Source organism: Tinamus guttatus, unplaced genomic scaffold, assembly GCF_059628265.1.
Source record: "Tinamus guttatus ecotype Peru unplaced genomic scaffold, ASM5962826v1 Tinamus_guttatus_pri_ptg000155l, whole genome shotgun sequence".
Lineage (NCBI taxonomy): Eukaryota > Metazoa > Chordata > Aves > Tinamiformes > Tinamidae > Tinamus > Tinamus guttatus.
Genome location: NW_028288689.1, coordinates 6,565,399 through 6,588,911, shown reverse-complemented (window position 1 = coordinate 6,588,911; position 23,513 = coordinate 6,565,399). Strand labels below are relative to the sequence as shown.

Sequence of the window (23,513 nt, the reverse complement as noted above, 5' to 3'; positions counted from 1 at the left end):
ACGGCTGGCCATGTTGCTGGAGAGAGGTGAGGGCTGCAGGTGGCCTCGTACCTTTGCTCTGAAGGAGGGGGCTGCTTCACCTTGAGCTGTACTATTATTCCTTAAAAAAGAGGCTGGGGGAAGTCACGTACATGGCTTGTCTGAGCCTTCTGCTCCATCCTGTGTCTGTTCTCTGCTTATGGCAAAACAGTTTCCTTGATAATAAAACTGTTAGTGAATCCCCTCTGGATTTTTTTTTTAAATAAAAACAAAAGTGGCCATAGTCGAGTTCTTGATGTCCTGGCAGTTGATAGAGAAGGGGGCCCATGTTCCCTGCCTCTGCCACCTCTCGTGAGGGAGTCGTCTCGCTGTGGGAGTGTGTGCTGGTGGCTCAGTTCAGACCAGGGCTTGACCTGCTGGAAAGGGAGAGGGAGGTGGGAGTCCTGGCAGACAGTAGAAGGTGGCAATGGGCCCTCGGGGCCAAGAAGGCTGAGGGGATTCTGGCTGCAGTCCAAGGAGCAGGGGCAGCAGGTTGAGGGAGGGGATCAGTTCCACCCAGCATGTCATTACTTTGCTGGGCCTCAGCAGGGTGCAAATGGCTGACCTGTCCTGAGTTTCCTAGGCCTCAGCAGCATGCAACAGGCCAGCATGTCATGAGTTTGCTGGGGTGCAGTGGGCTGGTGTGGCACAACTTTGCCAGGCCTGGGTGGGTTGGAAGGGGCCGGGGTGCCACAAGCCTGCCAGGCCTCAGCGAGCTGCGCGGGCCGCCTGGCCCGGGGCCGCCGGCGCTACACGTGGCGCAACAGCGGGGCGGTGCGCGGCGCCTTTAAGAGCCCGCGGCGCCTCCTCTCGCGAGATCTCCGCGGCGCCTCCCGCGCTGCCGCCGCCTACCCGCCCCAGCGCGCCCCGCGCGGGCGGGCGGCCCAATGGCGGCGCGCGCGGGGGGCGGTGGCCGGCCCGCCGGAAGTGATGTCACAGGCGCCATGTGAGGCGGCTGCAACACATGCAGCGCGGCGAGGGGGAGCGCGAGCAGCCGCCGCCCGACGTCAGCGCCGCCGGCCCGCGCGCCGCCGCGGGGGGGAGCGCGCCTGGGGGCAGCGGGGCGCCGGGCCGCGCTAACCGCCCTGCTCCGCGCCCGCCGCAGGCCGCCGCCGCCGCAGGAGGAGCCGCAGCAGGAGGAGGAGAAGGAGGAGGAGGAGGGAGAAGATGGCGGACGACCCGAGCGCTGCCGACCGCAACGTGGAGATCTGGAAGATCAAGAAGCTCATCAAGAGCCTCGAGGCGGCCCGCGGGTGAGCGGCGGCGCGGGGCGGGCGGGCGGGCGGAGGCCCCCCTCCCGGCCCCGCTGCTCTTTGTGGCGGCGGGAGGCAGCGCCGCGTGGCGCCGCGGCCCGACCCGGCCGCGCGGGGCCCTGCCGGCCGCGCTCCGCAGGTGCGAGCCCCGGCGCGGCCCGTGCCAGCTGGCGCCGGCAGCGGCCGCCTCCAGCCCCGCCGAGGGCGCCGGCAGCGGCCGGGCCGCCCTGCCTGGGAGGGCGCTGCCTCCGGGGACGGTGCCCCCCAGCGCGGGCCTGCCGGGCTCCTCTCGCGGTAAATCCGCGTTTCCACCGTCGTAATGGTTGTCTTTGGGCTTTTGAGATCCCTGTTCGTGAGGGGGAAACTGCTCGGCGCTTCCAAGGCCTGCGCCGTGCCAGAGGTGACCTGAGTGCCGTTCGAGGGTGGGTGACAGGCAGTTCCTTGTTGCATGGATCAGGGAGCCCCTTCTGCTCAAGGGATTGTAGAAACTCTAGTCAGGGGAGCAGCTAAGTGCTTGTCCTGGAGCCTAGTGAGACAAAACAAGACCTGTGGGGGCTCTGCAGGCGCCCACGAGGCTGCTGTTCATGGAGGTTCATCCCCAATGTCCTCCTGGCTGGCTGAAGTGCTCCTGGTGTCCTGCTGTGCCCCCCAAAAGGCAGGACATGTTTGGGCAGCTGCCTTAGGCTGGAAGGGCTGTCCTGGCCCTCATCCCTGAGGCTGGGAGTGCTGGGCCCCAGCCTGGACTTTGGCTGCTCGGCAGGAAGGAGCTCCAAAGCGGCACACGCGGCAGCGGAGCTGTGAGGGGGGCTGTAGGCAGGGCTTGAACTGCGTGGGAAGGGCCCTCGCTCCCTGCAGCAGCCTTGGGAGAGGCTGGAATGCATTTGGGAACATGTAGTTGGTGTCTCAGTGCCCCTGACCCGAAACGCAGTAGCGTAGAGCCCTGATGGCAGCTCCTGCTGTGTTCAGAGTTTGGAATAGGTGCATATTGCAAAGGGCTGGATTAAAGGTGGTATTCAGGAGCTCTTGGAAAGGCCAAGAAGGTGAACTGGAGCAGGTGGCTGGGCTGTTTTGGGTAAAATTTCTGATCACCTTTTCTTTTTGACAGCCTGCTGGGGCCACAACCCAGGCATCTCCCCTCTTTCCCAATCCACATCCCCTGGCACACTTTTAGTGCATGACAAAGGCCCTGTAAGTGGAAAAAAAATGCAGGTAGGAGGTCTAGGTGAGTCCTCTGTGTCCAGTGTGTTTCTCCTAGGGGGATGCTGCTGTTCCCTAAACTAGTAGTTGTGTCCTGGCTAATGAAACAACCACACGACCAAGGAAGTAGATGCGCACGAGCCTTGCCGCAAACAGGGCTGCCCCGGTTCAGTGGAAATGTGTGCAGTGCTTGCAGGGAGACAGAGCCAAAATTTTTCTAGTGTGTTTGAGCCCGTAAGGGGGAGAGGTGCTGCAACTGCTGCTACCTGCAGCATGGGGATGCAGAGGGCACGGAGGAGCGAGCAGCAAAACAGGCTTTTCCTGCCTCCGGGAGAGTCACTTCCCCTTCCTGCCAAGGAGGAACCTGTTCTGGGGTGGATCGGGGGGCAAAGCCTTTAAGTAGGGCGCTGAGGGGGGACCGGACCTCTCGGAGCCTCCACCTTCCCTTACTCATGAACTCCTAATAGTGACCCAGCAGCAGTGTCCCAGTTTCATGTGCTGCTTGCTGGATCAAAGGGATGGGAAAGAGGAAGCCGGAGCCAGGCAGTCAGTTTGCGGGTGACACGTGGGGTGTCTTTGCTATTATCCAGCCCTTCCTGTAAAATCACGGTGAAATGTGCTGAGTATTATTAAAAACTTAAGCGAGTGCCTCTTTATCACATTTGGGATAGATGAGGTAAGTGGCAGTGTTTGGCTAGAAAAGCGAGGGAAAAGATTAGGCTTTGGGTTTGCTGGAAGCCAGAGGCCGGGGAGGGTAATAAGGCTTCTCCTTGAATTCCAAGGTAATGTCCTAGTATGAGTGTCCCGTGGTATTTTTCAGGCCCCGCTTAGGAAGCTGGTCTCTGGTTAGCAAGAACCTGGCAAATGAAAATAATAACAAAATAATTGAAGAACCCCCCCAAAGCTGCTCCACCCCTGCTGGCAGGGAGCGGAGGGAGCTGCTGTCTCTATCTTGCTGCCTAAAATAGACGTATCTGTTATCTGCTCCCAGCTCTTCCAGAGTTGAGCTGCGAGCTGCCTGGTGCTCTATGAAGTTAATGAGTTGATGGCCCTCGTTTGGTGCAGAGGGAAGGAGGGAGCAGCTGGGGCCAGTGTCCAGACTCCCCAGGACCTGCAGCCAGGTCTCTGCGAGAGGAAGGTGGCATTTGCCACTGCTCCTCCTCATCCTCCTTTGCTTTTGTGCTCTAGCTTCGTGCAGTTTCCCAGTATCGCTGCTCAGCTGACAATTGCTCTTTGTTCCTTTGGTCTTTGCAGCCCTGAATAGTTAGCAGGGCTCCAGCCAGTGTTTCTGCTAGTCTAAGCTGTAAAATTGGCAAAATGAAGCAGCAGCAACAACTAGCAGCCTCCTTGCTGACTTGGGCCTAAGGAGGCATCTGAATCATGTTGGGAAAATTTTGGAGAGTTTTAGGAATGGGGGTCTTTCTTCCTGCAGGCCGTTCTGTCAGAAATGATCTGGATTTCTGACCTGGAGGGAGAGCCCAGCTGGTGCAGCATGTGAGGCTGCATTATAATGGCAAAGCCTTCAGGAACCTGCTCCCTGGAGACATCTCTCCAACCTTCAGCTTAAAGGAGTAGATGTCTCTGCAGAGCAGTAACTTCTGTTAGTTATTCTTTGAAATGGGGAGGAGAGGGGGTGGAAGAGAAAGGTGAAAAGTGACTTTGGGGGCTCTGCCTGCATGCACAGTTAAGCCCGATGGACAAGATGGGTAGAAACTGAGCATCAGAATGATGGGTTTCCCGAGTAAGTACTTTAGAGGGAAGGTAGGGAGAAGTGAGACTTGTGCCCAGCTCTGAGCAAGTTCAGAAAGTAGCTTTGAGCAAGTAACTTACTCTGGTTGTAATTGGAAGTGGGGAAATGGCAGGAAAAGGGGAAGTTGTGATGCTCTTAGGGCTGCAGGAAAGCAGAGCAGGGCAGTCTGCTGCCAGGAGGGGCATCTGCAGACCCTCAGAAGGAAGCCCCATTGGTCTGTCCGTTAGCATGGGGGGCCTTTCTGGAAGTGACCTGTGTGTTGCTGTGGAACTCACAGGTCCTGCTTTAATCCATTTGGGAATAACAAGGTCATTTGCAAGTCTTGTCCTGTTTCAGGTTTGCATGCTTCCTGATTGCTCTTCAACAAGGTGCTGCAAAACTTTGGGGATGCTGGAGTTGCTCTGCATCAGAGCTTCCCTGCTTACCTGAATTAGGCAGCACAGACACTCGTTTCCTCGCGGCAGCATCTGGCTTGTTCTGCCCATAGCAAGTTTTGTGCCACACTGACACAGTAACTGCACTGGAGTAGCTGCTGAGTGGTTGTGTGTGCTGGAATGGGCGAGTCCAACAGTAGTGTGCACCCTGCCCAGGACGTGGGGGTGCAGAGGACCATAAATGGGTGTAATAATCCTACCATGTCCAGGCAAGTGCCAGGCTGACTGTGTTTAAGTGAGGGGGAGGATTCAGGGTGGTCTTTCCTTGCCCGTGGCTGGTTTCTGGCCACGCTGCCAGGGACACGCGTGTTGGTTCAGAGGCTCCCTTACCCGCACCTAGAGTTGCACAGACTTTGTTCCTTGCTTCTCACTCGGGGTCCATCTGTCTCTGTGGCTGTAGCTCCGATCTGGGTTCTGGGAAACAGTCTGACCCTTGATACAGAACCTGTTTATGCAGAGCTGAAGCTTTACCTTTGCGTGCAGAGCGTGATGGAGACCTTGAAGCAGATCCGAGTGAGCTATTCCATCTGTGAAGGGAAGTGTTGTGGCAAGGTACTACTTGGGTTCCCAACTTTGGCTGTGTTGATTAGGTTGCAGTGCTGATATGTTATTCCCAGGCATGAGATGGCCTTGAGGATCTCTGCACAGCAGTTTGCGCATGGTGCACACCAGGCTCTGTTGGATCTGCCTTTGCTGAAAACCTTTCCCTTTGCTGCCACTGTCCCGGGCCAGGCCTGGGGCTTGTGTTCTTGTGGGGAATGTGAGACAGATGAGGAGTACCCATGGGATAGTACACGTTTGTGTTCCCCCCTCCCCTCCCAGTTGACCCTATATTTTGTCTTTCTGTTCCACCATTGAAGTGTGGAGTGCTTGGGGACAAAGTCAGGCTTTAAATTCTTGGCTAAATTCCTTCCTGAAATTAATGTAGTTCTTTCTCGGTTCCAGTTGTCTTCAGGAGAGCTTCTAAAGAGGAGCGATGCTCCTGTTGCACAAGTAAAGGCTGTAACAGTAGTTCTGTTTTTGATGGTGTGAGGAGAAGGGCTGCGTGTGTCAGAGTTACTGGCACTTTGCTGGTTCAGATGCTTCCTCGGCTTCCCCGTCTGCCTGCTCTACCTGCTCCTTTTGGGTGAGAGCAGGCGTTAAGCAGTGCTGTTTGGAGAGCACGCACCAGCAAGCGGCAAAAAAGTGACCTGACCTGGGAGAACTGTTGCGTGTCAGAAGAGAGTTGGAGTAAGTGTTTATAGCCCTTGGTGGTTCTCTAGCCTGATATCCTCTTTTACAACTGTGAATCATGACGGAGCAGCATGATTCATGCGCAGATCATCATTCACAGAGCTAATGAATGAGACCCCGTCTGCTGCAAACGAGCAACAGGCTAGAAGATGGGAATGAGCACCTCGAAAGAGGAGGGATGTTTTTGGCTTTGTGGCAGTTGGATTTTCCCCCTCTGTTAGTGCTCTCTTTCTCTGTACCTCTGAGGCATTAACATCTTAACAAGCAAATCTGGATTTGGCGTTTCAGTCCTTCAGCGTACATCTTGTACCCAACTGGCCCATTAATGCAACAAGTCTTTTAAAACTTGGAGCATTAATAATTGGAGAGGGAGGAGGGAGAGCCAGGGAGCTGTAGCAAAACTGAGGCTGCTAGTGAGTCACAAATATCTGAAGTGCAGAAATGTCTGTTCCACTTCCCAGTAATTGGGCACACGGGCTTTGGGCATTAGGTCAGATGCAGCCACTGAGGTCTATTCAAAGCAGGCCCATGCAATTATTTTTTTGTGATGTGTCGCCTTTGATGCAAGCTTTTCAAAGCAGCATTGATTCACCTTCCCTGTGGGGTGTGCACATCCCCTCGTGCTGACTCGCTGCTCTCCAGCACCTCAGGATGAAGTCAGGATCTCCTTGAGCTGCGGAGCCCACTTGGGATGTGGGCGCTCCCGTTGTCTGAGGATCCGGGTTCTCCTCTCGCTGCCTCCCTGTCCTGATGGAGCCAGGCGAGCTGAGCCTTGGAGCAGGTCCTGGCCATGGCCCAGCAGCTGCGTGGGGGGCAGCAACACCCTGGCTGAGCCTTGGAGGCCTTGCAGCCTCTGCTGCCTGCCTGGGGGAGGCGCTTCCTCACTGCCCAAGCAGGGAGCACCTTTAGGAAAAGCTAGATACAGAGAGATTGTCCCCTCCTTCCTTAATTTCTTCCTATCTTTCTTTGGCCTGGAAGGTTTTGACACACACTTTGTACGGTGTCTCCTGGGGCTGCCTTTTGGCAGATTACCCCGGGCTGCCATGTGTGCCGTGATAAAGCGCAGGGTGCCACCGCCACGGCACCCGTGAGGCGCCTGCTGAGGCGATGCAAGAAGTTACTACTAAGAACACAGCTTGTCCCGTAGCTTGCATTAGCTTCAAAGCAGCTTCAGTGGTAGGTGCTGCCATCAACTAACAGGTGACAGCAGGAGAGGGAGTTACAGGTGCTGCGCAGGTATCTGTCATCTGCTTGGGCTGTGATTTGAACCCATTGTCTGAAGAGGCAATGGGATTTGGTCTCTTTTTGATGGAGACACCCCAAAGCTGCCTCCTTCAAACCCCTTCCTTGGCGGCAGGCGCTGCAGCTTCCCGGTGAACCGGGCCGTGGAGCGCTGCAGAGGGGCCGCGTCGTTAGGTTGCTCTGCCCTTATTTAGCAGCCCACAGGTTTTCCAGGAAATGTTGTAGAGCTTTAGTCATCCCTCCAGATTTGGCATTAGGAAGCTGGGGTCACTTCCTATCTGATGAATACTCCGTGTTAATAAAAGGCATGAAGTCAGAGAACGTATCCATGACCGGTCTACGTGTTCTTCAGGCAAAAATCATGACTTAAGAAACTCTGTATGGAGACTTCCCAAGGGAAGGTCTCATATGAGGATATACGAGATGGGAATATCTGGTGAGACATAGTAAGAGACCCGTCCTGGTAATTCTGCGCTTGCCTGTACCTGCCTCGAGTCCATCACACAGGTTTGGTGGCTGTGGCTCTCTAGGTAGGTTGGGATCCTCAATTTGTGTGGTTACTGCCCTGTATCCTCTTGGATGGAGACCAAGCTCTTACCTTGGGGAGGTGACACGGCATGAAGCCGTGTGTGGCAAGTTACTTCATAGAGAGCTTCCTTGCTGGGTAGTTAAGATTAGATTATCTGCAAGCTGTTTGCTCCAGTATCTTGCAGTCAGGCACAGCCCCAGTGCTGCCCTTGCTTCACGGGGAGCTTGTGAACATGGAGCTAGTGCCCGGTCAAGATGAGCTGGTTTTGAGCCATAGAGTGACTTCACGTGGAGGGCAGGCCTGCAGGAAGCCGTTTAATCCTGTGCTGTGTAAGATGGTGGGGAGTCTTTTGGAAAACATCAAGGCCTGTTTCTGGTTTCAGCTGGAGGTGCGAGAACCTGCCCAGCTGTTTCTTTCGACCAGCAAAGCACAGAAACCAAATCCTTGCAGGTGAGAACAGGGGCTCGGCTACCAGCCATAACAAAACCCATCCACGGGGCAGAGCTGGCAGCTTATTTCCAATGCCAAATGCTGTTTGCCCCGTGCACTTGCCCCTCCAGCACTGGTTTCTGAGCCACAGAATGCGAGCGCAACAAGTCACCATCTGTCCCCAGACACGGGCTGGGCCTTGGCACAGGGATCCAACTGATTTAAGTGCTTCAGAAGAGAACCCAAAAGGTCCTTTGGCTTTTAAATACTCCAGCTGTCTCTGCCCTTGTGGCTTGCAGCAATTGTGCTGCCATTGTAATGTCAGGACGTGCAGCGGCCTCCGAAACGTTTTGGAGGCCGCTGCACGTCCTGACATTACAGTGGCAGCTATTTGGCTGCCACACAGGCACTCCCCGGCCCAGAATAGGGACAACAACTGTCTCCAACTGCTTCAAACTTCCTGGCTCGGTTTAGTCTGTGAGCATTAGCTTCCAGCTGGTCTGTAACTTGCCTTGGCTGCGTTAAAATAAGAGGGCACCTCTTAACATCGCCACCTCCTTAAAATAAGAAACCTGCTGAGTCGGCTATGACCTGAGCTGCTCCAGATCCCTCCCTGCTGGAGGAGCATCGGGAAAGGGACAGGGAGGCACCAGCAAATCGGCCGCTTGATTGCGAGCGCTTAGAGCGCTTCCCTTAATCTAGATTGATTACTTAATCGTGCGCGCTAACAATTTTGTGGTGAAGTGTCGCTGGGCAGCGAGTGTCCCGTGCGCTTTGCCACGGCCGAGCCTGTTTGTGGTGGGGTTTTGTTGTGCCGAAAGACTTCTTTCCCGAGCTTGGGAACCCCCGTGACTTCCCGTATGTCATTCCTGGTGTAAATGTCATCCAGATCGTAGCGTGCGGCTGATCCATGGGATTTGCGGAAAGACCTGGCCCTTGCTGTTCCGGGGCAGTGGCTGCATCGGCACAGAGGATCCCTACAGGTTGTATTGATGCTCAAAATACATTTTTCCCCCCCGCTATGTTTTTTTTAAACTGCAGCTTTCTTACAAACTATGTTTGTCTTGATGAGGTGAGTCTGACAGGCGTGCGCTCCAGTGTGCGGAGCAGCGAGGTTGCACTTGGGTGCAGGCCTGTCCTGAGAGGGGAAAACGTCCCCTCCAGGTAGGGAAACAAGGCCTGGGTGCTGCAAGGCGCCTGCAGGCTCTGCAGCATCTTAGCCATCCGTGTGCACATCGAGCTGGACGGGTTAATAGTACCTGGCACAGCAGCAACATGTTGGCAGGGGCTGTTCCCGGCCTCAGCAGTTCCCAGGGGCCTCCGTGGGCACTGCTCTCGTGCCAAGCCCATCCTCTGTTTTATTGGGTTCCGCAGGAATCTGCGAGCGCCCAGAATAGCTGAGTAAATAGTGACTAATGGGCGTCACTGGAGCCCGCGCGCCTGGTGACGGGCATGGGAGGCGCTTCTGGATACGCAACCAGGGTGGAGTTTGGAGGGTGGATCCGAGTGCCTCCAGCTTAGGGGTTGTCCAACACCTGGATTTGCTCCCGCTTGAAGGTCCCGTGCACGGTAAGGTGCGGGCACAGGATAAACAACTGAAGCCTCCAGGCGGTGGGACCTGCAGAGCTCCCTCCTCTCCGGGAGGACGGAGGAGCCCTCGTCCCCTTCCCAGCCTGCCGTGAGATGCTGCTTTGCCAAGAGCCGCTTTCCTTCTGCTCCGCTCTTCCTCAGAGCAGCCCGCTGGGAATGGCAGCCCCTTGTATCTCCCCTATGGTCTGTGCCATTCGCCGAGGTAACCAAGGGCTTTAACCAAGGGGCACCTGGAGTATCCACCGCAGCTGCTGCGTGGAAGTGGGTGAGAGCTCGGAGCACTCCTGGGAATAGCATGTGCAAATGTCTCCTTGCCACTTTCCTGGTTAGCATTGGGAGGGGGATCTTGGAAATTAAAACCAATTAGTTGTCTTTAAGGTCAGGGACTTATTCGACCTACCGGCATCCATTTCGACGTGGCCTGAATTGAGGATCTTGCAGAGGGCTCTGCAACTTCATTAGCCTCTTTACAGAAGTGATGCTTTTTAAAGCACTTCCCTGCTGTCTCTGTAGCCCAAACACTTCAGGCGGGATGTTAGTGCGTGACAGACTGGAAGGGCAGCAGGCAGGTGCTTGTCCTAGTGTAAGAAATGCAGGGAAAAAAAAAAAAAGTAAACCCAGTTTTCCTAATAGCTGAAAAAAACACCTTGGTGTTCTAAACCAAAAGTCCTACCTGGAGCCTTCTCCTTTCCATAGAGCTCAGCTGGTTGGCACTTGAGAGGCCAGAGGGCAAGATGAGGCCTGTCGTTTGTGCCTAATTGTGAAGCCTGAAGTTTGGGTCATGTTTGGGGCAGCAGTGAAGACATTTGAATAATTTTATAGCAAATGGGAGTTTCCTGAGGGAAGATGGATGGAGGGCGTAACACTGAACCACCAGGCTCTTTGTGGATTAAGACTTTCGTTGGATGTAACCCAGAACTCTGTGATAAAGGAATATCTAACTTGATTGGTACTTGACTTAATCCAGGTCTTGTAGCTAGTTGATTTAAAGTATCTGTCAGCGATCGTGAGCCTTTCTGTAAGGCAAAGTGCTGGTAGGAAAGTAGAAAAGACGAAGTGCCACCAAAGGATCCTTCCAGGTCACTTTTCTGTATTCATCTGAGGTGAGCAAAGCGTTAAAGCCAGGCTCGGGCCGGCTGCTGGGTTCCAGCTGCCTGCAAACAAATGGAACGGGCTCAAAAATGCCCCCAAAGCACGTGGCTGTGTTGAATTACGGCTGCCTCCTAGCTTCAGCCCTCGCCTCCGAGTGCCTTGGACTAGGCAGAAAGCTCCTTGGGGCTAACCTGGATGCTTGACTCTGCAGTTGGGATCCTCCCAAGAGCCCCTTTCTCATCCCGTTAGTGTCCGGCAGAAAGGGAATTCTGTTGACAACGAGGGCATCCATTGGGGTGGCAGGGAGGAGAGACAGCTGTTGCTGCAGCTTGTTGTACGAATCCGCCTGTTGCTTTGCCTGCTGGCTGCTCACAACCCCTTTTTTGTTCTCTCGTTTCCCAGCAATGGTACCAGCATGATATCATTGATCATTCCCCCCAAAGACCAGATTTCCCGAGTCGCAAAAATGCTAGCGGATGAGTTCGGCACCGCCTCCAACATCAAGTCCCGAGTGAACCGCCTTTCAGTCCTGGGAGCCATTACATCTGTACAGCAAAGACTCAAACTCTATAACAAAGGTAACTTGTAGCTTGTGTGGACCCTGGCAAATTCCCCGTGCTTGGAGGCATCCTTAAGCTCCTGCCCTGAGCAGTTTTCTGCTAATCAGATCTGCCTGTGCTGCTGTTTTGCACTGATATTCCAGGTATGTTTCCTGGAGGTGACTATTTTCGGGATAGTCCTCGGGACTTGGATACTCCTTATCTTTAAACAAGTTCAAGACTTTGTTGTTAACAATTCTGGTTGTTCTAAACTTGGTCAGCCTTGAGACCTCTTCCATTATGATTAGTTGCATTAAACTACTGGTTTTCCGTTCAGATTGACATTCATTTAGAGGAACTTTATGTGCAGATGTGGTAATAAGCAACTACAGTCATTTTGGGAGGGAACAGACCCAGGCCGTTGAAGATGAGTGGAGGTAAAGGGTTCACTGCTCCTGTTTTTCCTCCAGCAAGTCACCTTGGCTGAGATGGTCTGTAAACAGCTGTGAGAGCTGGGAAGGTGTCATGGGATGTTCAGTGGGTTTGCAAATTCTCCAAGCTTGCAATCCCCCAGCTTTAACTTTATCTCAGGACTGCATTGGGTTCCCTCTGGTCTCCTGCTTTACTCTGTTCAGTACAGGTGCACTGTCCCAGAGTTAGGGCTAGTTTTTCCTTCCCAGGCACCCAAGAAGGAATGATGGGACAGATAGATAGTAAAGAATATAGAAACTTCAATTTCAATCCCATCTTAAGACTCAAATCCTGGTACTTAGCTTTTGATGGCTTTGGCTTGCAGTATTTCCCAGTGATCTAAAATTGCTCTGTGTCCTTTACAGTACCTCCAAACGGTCTGGTTGTTTACTGTGGAACAATTGTGACAGAGGAAGGAAAAGAGAAGAAAGTCAACATTGACTTTGAACCTTTCAAACCAATCAACACATCGTTGTATTTGTGTGACAACAAATTCCACACAGAGGTAAGAAGTCTCTTCATTCACAGATCTTGCAGTAGTCAAAATCAAACTGGTTTGCTTGGCTCCCTGAGATTCTTGAAGTTCTCCAGAACTGCAGGCTTTAATTACGGGATTCTGTCGTGAAGCGTTGGGTGGTTTGTGACTGGCCAGTGTTCAGAAATACGTGGTACTTGCTGAGGGCCTGGCAAGTTAAGATGTTGTCCGGCTCCTACTATAGCTGATTTCATGACCCTGCCAGTAACTGCTGAGTTTGTGCAATGCGCAGACATGCACTTGTCTCTGTAATTGGGGGCAGGTTTTTCTTAATCTTAGAGGCCTGTAGATCTTATTCCTTAAGATATATGCCTTAAAGAAATGCCTGGAAAATATAAATGGTTCCGATCTTGATCCAGATGTGTTACCTGCAACTCTGATAAATTAGGCACAGGCCAGTTCTTTATCTAGGGTAAGAGGAGGTTGTTTATATCCAGCATCTAATTGCAGGATCTGCTTGTCTTGGTTAAATGAAGAGTTTTGAGACCCATTTCAGTTGAGGTGGATTTCAGTGGTCCTTTTGTGTTTGCGTGAAGTCACTTGGTTGCTTCTAGATCTGTTCTGACTCTGCTGGCAGGTGCAGAGGTCTGTATTTGTAGCAGAGGTTTGACTGCATTTCTCCTCCATGATGCTCACTACAGTAAATACGGGACAGATTTAATTGCCTTGGGTTTGAAGTGTGGGCTTGATGCAGCTTTCAGTGATGTTGTTCTACCTGCTTGTTTGCGTTTTTGGAGACCTAATCTTGGGTTTCAGAGGGCAGAAGCACAGGCAGAAAAAGGGATATTTATTCCACAGGTGTGGGGGGGTCTTCCTGTTATTCTGCCTCCCCACCAAGGATGAAATCCCAGGGCATCCCTGACCTCCAAGGAGTGCCTGAAAGTGGGAGCAGGCGCTTCCCTCCTAGAGACAGAGCTCCTGAGAGCTCTGCTGAGCCCATATGTGTGTGGGCAAGTGAAAGGAAGAGGGAATTCAGGAGAGAGGTGCAACTCCAAGGGTGGAATCTTCCTGCAGTTGCTGACAGTGGGTGGATGGCAGTAGGGCAGTGGGTTGCCTCCTATCCTAGCAGGAAAAGGGATTAATCTGGTCTTGGCAGCAGTTCCTGCTTTAGAGCACTGATTCTGTATTTTTTTTTTTTTTTTTAAAAGCTGCTGTGGGCTCTTCCCAGGAGGCAGCTGCAAAGGCTCGTGCTGATGCGTAGCTCTGCTCAGCAAGAGCTGTGATACGTTGAGAGGAATTTGTGGCAATGGGTGTTGCTGATAACGTGACTTAGGAGTAGCACCTTTGTCCATGTGCTGGGGGCTCTCCTCTCTTTGGATGGGTTCTTAGTTTCCTTGATACTGGAGGTCTCGTTCGTCTGCTGCTGTCGCATTTGCTTGTTTTGGTTCCCAGTGTGCAGCTGGGACTCCAGGTGGGACCTCTAGTTTCACACTGAACTGGGGAGAAAGAGGATGTGAACCTCTATGTTAGGCTGAAGCTGGGAAGAAGAAATTCAACCCAAGCTGGTAGACCAAAATATAAAAGCTAAAAGCCCTTGTATGCTTGACAAGTGGAAAGTGGAATTGCTGATATAGACCTAACGAAGGAGAAATTGGGATTCACTGATCACTGGATACTTAATTAAACTAAGAGTGGACCAAGAACATGAGAGCTGTAGGCATTTGTTGCCCAGCAGTGACATCTGATAAGAGTTTCCTTAGATATTTTATTGCATGGGTGAAACTGAAGTAACCCCCCAAGAGGGAGATGATCCCTGATGTGTGTCTGAAGGGCAGGATTCACAATGACTTATTTTGCTACCTTTGCTGGAGCATTCATCCCAGTCACACAATTTCCTTGGCCCTGTCCCAGTCAACTGGATTGAAGTGCAATCTGCCACTGCCTCCTCTCATTCATCCCACTGCTGAAGAATTAATGCAAAATATTTATTTTGGCCAGTGGGTTCTGGTAAACCTCAGTGTCTGCTTTTGAGCTGGAAAGCCAGAGCCTTGGTGTGTGGATTTTGGATGAAGATGAGTGTGTTGCTCCTTCCATTCAGTCCAGCAATTGCAGAGGCAGTTAAAGGTCCTGTGGTATAAACCAGCACCACCACTTTCCTAGTACTGGGTTGGCAAATCCTCCACCCTGCTAATTGTTTTTTTGCTACCCTGATTATAATATCAGAAAGATGACTCTTGCTGGTAGGTTTAATGGGGCACGTGTGTAGCCCAAGAGCAGCATGAGGCTGCTGAATCGGCCTCCCAGTTTGGCCTGGCACTCAGAGCAGCCAGAGCTCCCTCTAAAGGGCAGATGCAGAATTTGGGGTACCAGGCAGTGGTCCATAGCACCAGCACAGGCTCTGGCAGGAAACTATAATCACCTTTCTCTTCCCCAGACTCCACACAGAAGCAGCAATTGGACAAAAAGATATTTCAGGCCCTTGATACTGAGCAGTCATTTCCTTTTTAGCCACCTGGAACCACGTTGTGGAATGAGTTTAAAGAGAAGGGAGGGAAGGATAACTGCTTTTTGCAGCAAAGGTTATAGTTGTCTTCTCTGTAACTGATTTCTCACAGGCAGTTTTAATTCTGTTTGGTAGGGCCGAATTTGTCCTTGCCTTTGGGGGTTTCACCCTTCTGCATTTGGGACCTTCCGAAGGCAGCAAACAGAGCAAAACAGCATTTGTGATGGTTGGCAAGTGGAAAGTCAGGCTATATTGCTGCTTTGTAGGACAAAACTTAATTGGCAAATAGCCTGATCAGAGGGCTAAGCAAGTTTCTCTGGCTGGGATGCTAGGAAAAGGTTCTGCCAACTGGAGAGGTGATGAGTTTTGTGTTTTCCAGAGCCAGTGAATTTTGCTGTTACACCTGCCAGTGATGAGCTGGTAGTGCGGGGAAATTGCTGTCAAGCTTAAGTGTTAGTTGCCTTTCAGCTGCTGGCAGCACCATGTGAGCTGGAGGGGCTCTTGACTCCTTATTCTGCTCCTTTTCCTTTAGTTCGTCGGCCAAAATCGCAAAGATCATCTCCTACATTAAATCATCTTGATGTTTTTTGTCCTTCATAGTCTTTCAGAGCAAGGTGAACATGATAGAAGGTGAATTTGGTCTTTCTGCACCTTGTTAAACTAACGCTTGCTGCTGGCCCTGTTGTTTCTCGCTCAGGCTCTCACGGCGCTGCTTTCTGATGACAGCAAGTTTGGCTTTATTGTAATAGATGGTAGCGGGGCACTCTTCGGCACTCTTCAAGGAAACACGAGAGAAGTCCTGCACAAATTCACTGTGGATCTTCCAAAGAAGCACGGTAACACACCGGGGTGCTCTAAGCAGTTTGCAGCAGCGGGTGCAGGATGGGGTTAGAGCAGGCAGTGTCAGCTGTATGTGTTAGCCGTACTCACTCCTTGCTCCCCTGAGGTCTGCCTGCAAAGCCTCATGGTTTGAGGCTTCTGACAAGATTAATTGAACCAATATCATGTGCAGTTGATCCTAAAGTGGCACTTCTTTCTTCTTGAGCTTTTATTTGGTTTTGGAGTAGCCTTTGGTGCAGGTTACTACTCAAAGTGGTAATATCACTTGGTAGTGTCCTTAAATCTTGTATCTCGTGGCATTGCATGCAAAACACAATCAAGAACAAGACCCTGTTCCTTGTGAGAAGCACAGAAGCTTGATGGAACAAGCTTCCATGTTATGGGGCTGGGTTGTATATTGAGTTTGGAGAACTATTCTTCTCTGCTGAAGATTGGGATGGGACAAAATGACATAGGAATGTCTCCTCAGAAAGCAAAACCCAGCAGGGTCTGGGCTGGAATACCCGGCATCGGTGTGGGAAGCAGTGTAATAAAGGAAATGGCGTTTAATGAAGGAACGGGATATAAAAGCTCTGAGCATCTGTGCATATTTTCCATAGAGAGGGCTATAATGAGTCTTTGAAAAATGTATTTCCCTCTGTGGGATGTGTGGGGAAAAATCCCTTGCTGTGAATGAGCACGCTGCTTACTTGCTGTTTTGACTGGATGCCCCTGGCTCTGCTTGTGGCAAACAAATTCAGCAGATTTCCTCTGCCCTTGGCTTCAGCTCCCCGAGGCCCAGTTGGGACCACGTGCTAATAATGTCCTAGAAAGGAAATTTCTAGAGCCTTCCAAACTGCTGCCTCACCTCTGCTTTCTCTTAAAGGTAGAGGAGGTCAATCTGCCTTGCGTTTTGCTCGTTTGAGAATGGAGAAACGACACAACTATGTGAGGAAGGTCGCGGAGACGGCTGTGCAGCTCTTCATTTCGGGAGACAAGGTGAACGTGGCTGGTCTCGTTTTAGCTGGATCAGCTGACTTCAAAACTGAATTAAGTCAATCTGACATGTTCGATCAGGTGAGTGTCCTGTTCTGAGCAAATTGTTAAGCTGTCAATAGTAGCTTGGTGTTAATAGCAGTAGCTCTGAAATTAGATGCATTTGAAGAGGAGAGTGTATTTAGTGTCTTAAGTGACTTGATCAAAATATAAAATCTGATGTATTTGGAAGTGGCCTCCCTTTCCTAATAGCTTCCAGCAAGGAGGTAAGATCTCATTTTGTTAGTAACAGTATTACTAAGAAATCTGTCCTCCCTGGCGTAGAACTGGCATTCGCGTTCTTTGTGTTCCAAAAATCTAAAGCAGAGGCTTTAGCAGAATTAAACTCCACTAAATCTAATCTGTCTGGCCCTTTTGCCCGAATGTTGTGCTTCAGTATTAAGTGTTCAGAGGTCCCTCTGACCCCAAACCTGAGTTTTGCAAGTGAAGTCAAATACATTAATGCTGTGACTCTTGCCAGGTACTTGTTTCTGTGGGGGTTATGCAGGAGTTTTATGGCAGTACCGTGTTGTGGAGTGGCTAATCTTGTGTCTCTCCATGTTCAGCGGTTGCAATCCAAAGTGCTCAAACTAGTTGACATTTCATACGGAGGAGAAAATGGATTTAATCAAGCAATTGAATTGTCAACTGAAGTCCTCTCCAATGTGAAATTCATTCAAGAGAAGAAACTAATAGGTATGTGACTGTATTTAGCTTTCTTCTGAACCAAGCACTCTGGATCAAACTCATTAATCTTTCTTTAGACTTTCTGGTCATGCCTCTGTGTGGTAGCTCAGCCCTGCAGTGATTTCCAAGTTGGACAGAATGGAACTTCTAGTGATGCTCCCTGAGGTCCTCAACTCCTTCCCAAATGCTGCAGGAGTTAGGGGCACATTAAGGAGAGTTTTCTCCATTTTTAGCAGCCACATGTTGTTGCTCGTATGAAAACCCAGCGAGGGCAATAGTAACAAAATAGGTACCTTGCCCTGATGAGAGGAATAAAGGTAAATGGTGGTAAATCTGTGTTTGTGACAATCTCTTTCTTTGTATCCTGATCGCAGGCCGATACTTTGATGAAATCAGTCAGGACACGGGGAAGTACTGCTTTGGTGTTGAAGATACACTAAAAGCTTTGGAAATGGGAGCAGTAGAGATACTGATAGTCTATGAAAACCTGGATATCATGAGATACGTGCTGCACTGCCAAGGCACAGAGGGTACGTGGCGCTTCTGGGAGACTGAGAGGTCTGTGAGGGGATTAACGCCTAAGCCACCTCAGTTGGGCAGATTACTCTGGGGGAAGCTCCTAAGCAGAGCTGTAGGGACTTCAGCAAGGAGATGTTGTGTGGGCAGGTCTCTAGCTTGCAGCTCTCCCGTGCTCTGGGAGAGAAAGCAACTAGTAGAGTTCCTTTCTGGAGAAGGGAGTTGCAGGGCTGTGGGTGGGTGGCAGAGGCAGCACGGAACCTGCCCGTCAGCTGCATGTCCATGGATGGTGGCACGTGGGTACCCGGGGGAGACTCGCTGGCCTCTGCTAGCCACGAGCAGAGCTCTTCTGGGCCCTGCGTGGCCTTGTTCCACACTTGGTTGGGGCTTTGGGCTTGGACCGAGGGGGTGGTTTTGCACAACAGTTGTTATTCTCCTGTGTGCCCGGTTCAGTTTTTCCATATTCCCATTGAGCTTCAGCTCAAAGGAAGTGTCCACGACCAAACCCTCTGAGCTGGAATTCCTGGCTGTCCTCGGTCTCCTGCTGTTTTTAACTCACTTCTGGCAGTCTAATCCAACCTAATACTGTTCTTTTCTTTTTTTCCTCTCTCCTCAGAGGAGAAGATCTTGTATTTGACACCAGAGCAAGAGAAAGATAAGTCCCACTTCACAGATAAAGAGGTATTTCAGTGTTGGGGGCTCTAGATCACTATTTTCCTTCCTACGCTAAACTCCTTAGCATGGAAGCCCCAAGCAAGATCCACCAGGAGTCCTGTGCTTGTGCCAGCACTGGTCTGATACTAATGTATCGGGAGTGCTTCCCACCTGGATCCTGGCAAGCGTGTCAGGCTGCTCCAGCCTGCAAAACATGAGGGCAGGTGTCTCTGCCTTGTGGCAGCAAAGACACTTCTGGTGTCCATTAAGCCAAAGACAGCTTCTGGTGTGGGACTTTTTTCAGTAACTAACAGGCAATGACCATAACGTTGTTGTTTCAAATGTCTGCATAGACTGGCCAAGAACATGAACTGATAGAAAGTATGCCCCTTCTGGAGTGGTTTGCAAACAACTACAAGAAATTCGGAGCAACATTGGAAATTGTTACAGACAAATCACAGGAAGGATCCCAATTTGTGAAAGGATTTGGAGGAATTGGAGGTAAACTGCAAGAGCAAAAATGTGCATTTTTTTTCCTAACAGTTGTTTTGATTAAACTATTGTTAACACAAGGAGAGAACCAAACAAGTCTGATTCCTGGTCACGGTCCCTGTGTAAGAAAGGCCTGTGTTCAGCAGGGGTCTGCACTGGGATCTGCAAATCCAGGTGACAGATCCCATGACGCTTTTGTTGCTTATTTGCTGGTGGGGCGGCTGCTGCCCAACAGCAGCACGTCTAGCTCTGGGTTAGTTGAACATTTACTGTGTGTAGCTTGATGGAGGTAAAGTAGAGGTGAATTATTATAGAAAGTTACAGGGGGCAAAGGGTGCCAGTCAGCAGGAACCAAGCTTGAACGGTTTGTCTTCGTGTGCAATGAGGCTTCTGTGTTTTCAGGGTTTGACTTCCAGGAGTTCTCCCCAACCTGCCAGATCCGGCCTGTTTGCCCAGTGGGGATGTTTGCTGCTGTCCCTGTGGCCTTAAAAGGCCACACTTGAATACCCTTCACCCAAGCAAGTGCTTCCAGGGATGAAGGTTTCCCAGAGGCCTGGGCTGGGGTGGGGGAGAAAGTCCCCAAAGATGCCACTGAGCATCACTTGTGTTCCCTCCTGAAAGCTCTTTCAGTGTCAGCTCCATTTACTGTTTGGCCATAAAGTCCCAGTCACTGAGCAAGTGTATCAGGACCAATGTTTGCTTCTGGTATAATCTTTCTGGAGGTATATGTCCTACCCTACACTGGACAGGTAGGTTTTGATTCCTTTGGGGAATAAATGGTTGGACTCTTTTCCAACTATAATGACTCTATGATCGAATTATCAGGCCAACGTGGATGCAGAAACGTCATATAGTTGAGTATCTGCTGGCAACCGTAGCAGATTGTGCCCAAAACTAAGTGATCAGCGTCTGGAGACTCGGATGCAGAGACCTCAGCGCTCTTGTGCGAGGGCTCAGCAAGCTGCTTCTGGTGCCTTTCTAGCTCTCTGGGTTTGGACGAAGCTGAAGTGTTCTGTTTTTCCTAGGTATCTTGCGGTACCGAGTGGACTTCCAGGGAATGGAATACCAAGGAGGAGACGACGAATTTTTTGACCTTGATGACTACTAGGTAGTCGACCTGGGTCCGGCAAAACGTGCCTCGCCCCTCCAGCATCCAACCCAAGGAGCAAACTCATGGTGGAAAACACAACAGATCCCTGCCTTAGAATTGGAACATTTCCAGAACTTGATCCACAAGCATTGGATTTAAAAAAGCAAAGCCCTACACTTTGATTTGTCATAGTGTCAGTACAGCAGCAAACTACTAAGTTCCTATATGCCACTTGGGACTAATTTAAAAGGAATCCCGGTTTTTACTTTTACTCAATGGTGAAATTGGTTGCTCTTGTATTTTATGAAAATGATTTTTTTAACCTTCATGATACATTAACTGCTGTAAACCTCTTCCTTCAAAATTAATAGAAGTAAGATCCTACTGGTTTGTTTCTTTTTACTTTGATTGGATAAATCAATTGCTGCATTTGGCAGCGACACGACCCATTTACATGGCATTCTCAGCTTAGACTGCAGAAGAAGAAACGTAACAAAACGGGAGCCATTCATTCTCTTTGCAAGAATGAGAAGGCACTTGCCTAGAGTGCCAGCTTATGAGGTGTGGCTTGCAAATTCAGATGGTTTGGGGAGGCTTACCAGCCAAAAAGTACTTTAATCTACTTGCAGAGCACTGCTCTTACAAACTAGGAAATGCACTTCATTGATTGCAATGAAAATGCTGCTGAAGTCTTAGGCTTAATTTGGATTTGAGTGGTGCAGCCTTCATTTTTTTTTTTTTTCAGTCTTTACAAAAATAAACATGCAATTTAAGTGAAGTAAGGTACACTTTGCTTTTTGTTCCTTGGTTTTTTTATTTTTGATTTTTTGTTTTGTTTTGCTTTAGGACTGCGTAAGGTTTCCTTGATTATGTGAATTTGATTGAACCCACAGTTCTGCACTGGAAGCGGGTGTTTTACAGGAATAACTAAGGAGTGGAGTCCTCGACGGAAGCCTTCGTGCTGGTGCATTTGGAGCATTTAGCACAGAACGTGTTGAACCTCAGCCCACCCCGCGGGGGCATCCATTTCCCAGCACTAAGGCTGTCTGTCCTGTTGGCTCAACAAGTGTCCTGTAAATCTAATGCTGAACTCTAATGTGCCCTACATGGGTTAAAGCTTTTGCATCAAGGCTCAAGCAAGCTTTTTTGTCAAGCCTGCTATATGGGATGCAGTGCAAACTGCTTCAAACAGCAAAGGGCTTTTCAGACAGCCCCGTAGGCAGAGGGTCAGGGTAGCGTTGGCAGGAAATAATGCACAAATCTTGCCTCTTTCTGGGTTATTGGGCTCTTGCATGGGCACTGGGACAGCCGAGTGTCGATGGCTCCGTTCTTCACCACCGCTGTCCCCTGGGGCATTGGGCAAAAGCAGCAGCTGTGCCCAAGTTGCTACCTTGGGCTATGCTACCAATAACTGCTTTCACTTGAACGGAGAGGGAGCCTGTCTTAACTTCTGCCACACTGTACTTCGAGGTCCACAATTCTGTCCCAGTGAGCGATACAAGGTGTAACCCTGGTTTCTAATCTGGCAGATGGTTTTGCTGTCACTTCCACATCAAAGCTGGAATCTCTTGTAGAAGGTGGCCGAGTAGCCATGCAGCAACCCGAGCTTGAGCAGGGCTGTGGGCTTCAAAGCGGTATGTTCTGGATTCTGCCATTGTAAATGGGTCTAATGTGACATGACAAGACCAGAGAAATTGGATGTAAATTTACATTTTTGAATATACTGCTTGTTGTTTCACATGATACATTAGGGTATGCAGCTCCTTTTTGTAGTTTTTATTTTTACTATTTAAGTTTGGAAATGATGCCAAATTTTTGTATTTCTTTAATCAATGTGTTCTCTTCAGTGATATATATTGCATTATATATTGATGTGTATATCAATATATACTGATATGTATTACACTTACACATACAAACACATTAAACGGGGGTGAAAAATCCTAGCCTTCGCATACTATATAGCCTCTGCAGAGAGATCCCAAGCAGTGATATCTTGGTGTTGTGATGTACAGAAATGGAGAAGAGTATTAAACCATATTTAAGAATATAGCATGGACTCCTGATTTATTTGTCTGTCTAGTGCAGGAACTGCCTGTTTTGCTCAGGTCTGTGCTGGCATTTTGAGGTTTGATCTGCTCTGCCCCTGTCCTGCCATGGGGCCAGAACACAACTGGTGTGATCCCTGTAGCTCCTCTGCCTGTTCTTGCCATGATGTTATGGAGGTTAATACTGCACTAGGCTTTTTTCTGGCCAAGATGCCTTTGTGGAGCTTGAGGTTGAAAAATCTCAAGGTTTTTCAACTTCAGGAGGATGAAAAACTTTTTTTGTACACGGTACTTCTGTCTCTGATCTCCCGTGTTGCAGGTGGGAGCATGTGCCTGGGTCCTGGAGGCTGTGCAGAATGGGCATCTCTTGGGCATCATATTTCTATCCCAACAGCCCTTTGCTCTGTGCACCTTGGGTGGCTGCAGGTGCAAAGAGCTGGAATCTGAGCACCGGACGGTGCAGATAACAGCATCAAACTAAGAATGGGACCAAGTAAGGAAACCCCAGCAGTCAGGGCGGGGACAGGAGCAGCTGCTGCTTGCAGGTGGCATTAGGGCTCTGAAAAAACAAAGCAAAAGCACCCCCGAAACTGTCACCTTTGGTGACATCAATGGAGAAAACCCAGGAAGCCGTGAGAGGACGCGGGTTGGCAGTACGAGCAGGCTGGCCTGTCACGCCTGGCGCCCTGCAAGCCCTGAGCCAGTTTTCCTGTGGGGGAGCCGACCTCCCCACGCTGGGTGCGAGCGGCGGCAGCGCCGGGCGCTCGCGGAGGAGGCTCAGGGCGCCCGGGGCTGCTCCGTGGTGAGGCCGGGGATCACGGGCCGGTCGGGCAGGCTGCCGCGAGCCTTGCGGAGGCCGCCAGAGCGGGCGGCAGCGCCGCCCCTGCCCCGCGCCGTGCTGGCCGCGGCCAGGGCGCACGCGCTCGGTCACCCGGGGGGATGCTCAGGACGGTCGGCCGCGTTTCCACGTGGCGCAGGGCGACTCTGCAGCGCTGCCTCCCCGCCTCAGCACTAAGGTGGTCCTGCATGTTTGGGCACTCGGACAACACTTAAATGATCTTTTCTTGTATCACTGTGACTAAGACAGGACTTGCCCTTTCCAGGGCACCGCTTTGGGAGCTGGTCTCTAACCCAACGTTTTTCCTTCTCGCTGCCAGGGCAGGAGCTCCCTGAAACATTTCTCCACACTCCTGCTCCAGCGCAGCCGCTCTGGTCCCCAGCACCAGGATGCTCCTGGACAAACTGCTCCTGTGCTCAGAGGCTCCCGGCGCCGCGGCTGTTCCCCGGAGTGAAGAGGGAGGTCTCGGCTAGGCTCGTTCGTGGCTCCCTCCATGTGCCTGAGATTCCCACAGCTCCTCAGTGGCTGCTGTGCCCATTGCCCGGCTCCAACTGCTGCTCCAAGGTAAGAGAGCGCTGG

At 51.0% G+C, this 23,513-nt stretch overlaps 1 protein-coding gene across 1 annotated transcript; it reads left to right on the top strand.

Annotated features, from left to right (window-relative positions):
- The first annotated feature begins 1,150 nt into the window (after nucleotides 1-1,150).
- Nucleotides 1,151-20,834, top strand: ETF1 (eukaryotic translation termination factor 1). Its single transcript, XM_088522638.1, has 10 exons — nucleotides 1,151-1,271; nucleotides 11,170-11,345; nucleotides 12,143-12,282; nucleotides 15,453-15,591; nucleotides 16,461-16,651; nucleotides 17,176-17,305; nucleotides 17,671-17,826; nucleotides 18,429-18,493; nucleotides 18,820-18,967; nucleotides 19,984-20,834. Exons 1-10 carry the CDS (start codon nucleotides 1,186-1,188, stop codon nucleotides 20,064-20,066), a joined length of 1,314 nt encoding a protein of 437 aa, XP_088378764.1. The 5' UTR covers nucleotides 1,151-1,185; the 3' UTR covers nucleotides 20,067-20,834.
- The last annotated feature ends 2,679 nt before the right edge of the window (nucleotides 20,835-23,513 follow it).

Coding starts and splice junctions, on each gene's coding strand:
- ETF1 (XM_088522638.1), top strand. CDS start 1,186: ATGGCGGACGACCCGAGCGCTGCCGACCGCAACGTGGAGATCTGGAAG. Junction 1,272..11,169: donor AGCCTCGAGGCGGCCCGCGG/GTGAGCGGCGGC, acceptor CTCGTTTCCCAG/CAATGGTACCAGCATGATAT. Junction 17,306..17,670: donor TCAAGAGAAGAAACTAATAG/GTATGTGACTGT, acceptor TCCTGATCGCAG/GCCGATACTTTGATGAAATC.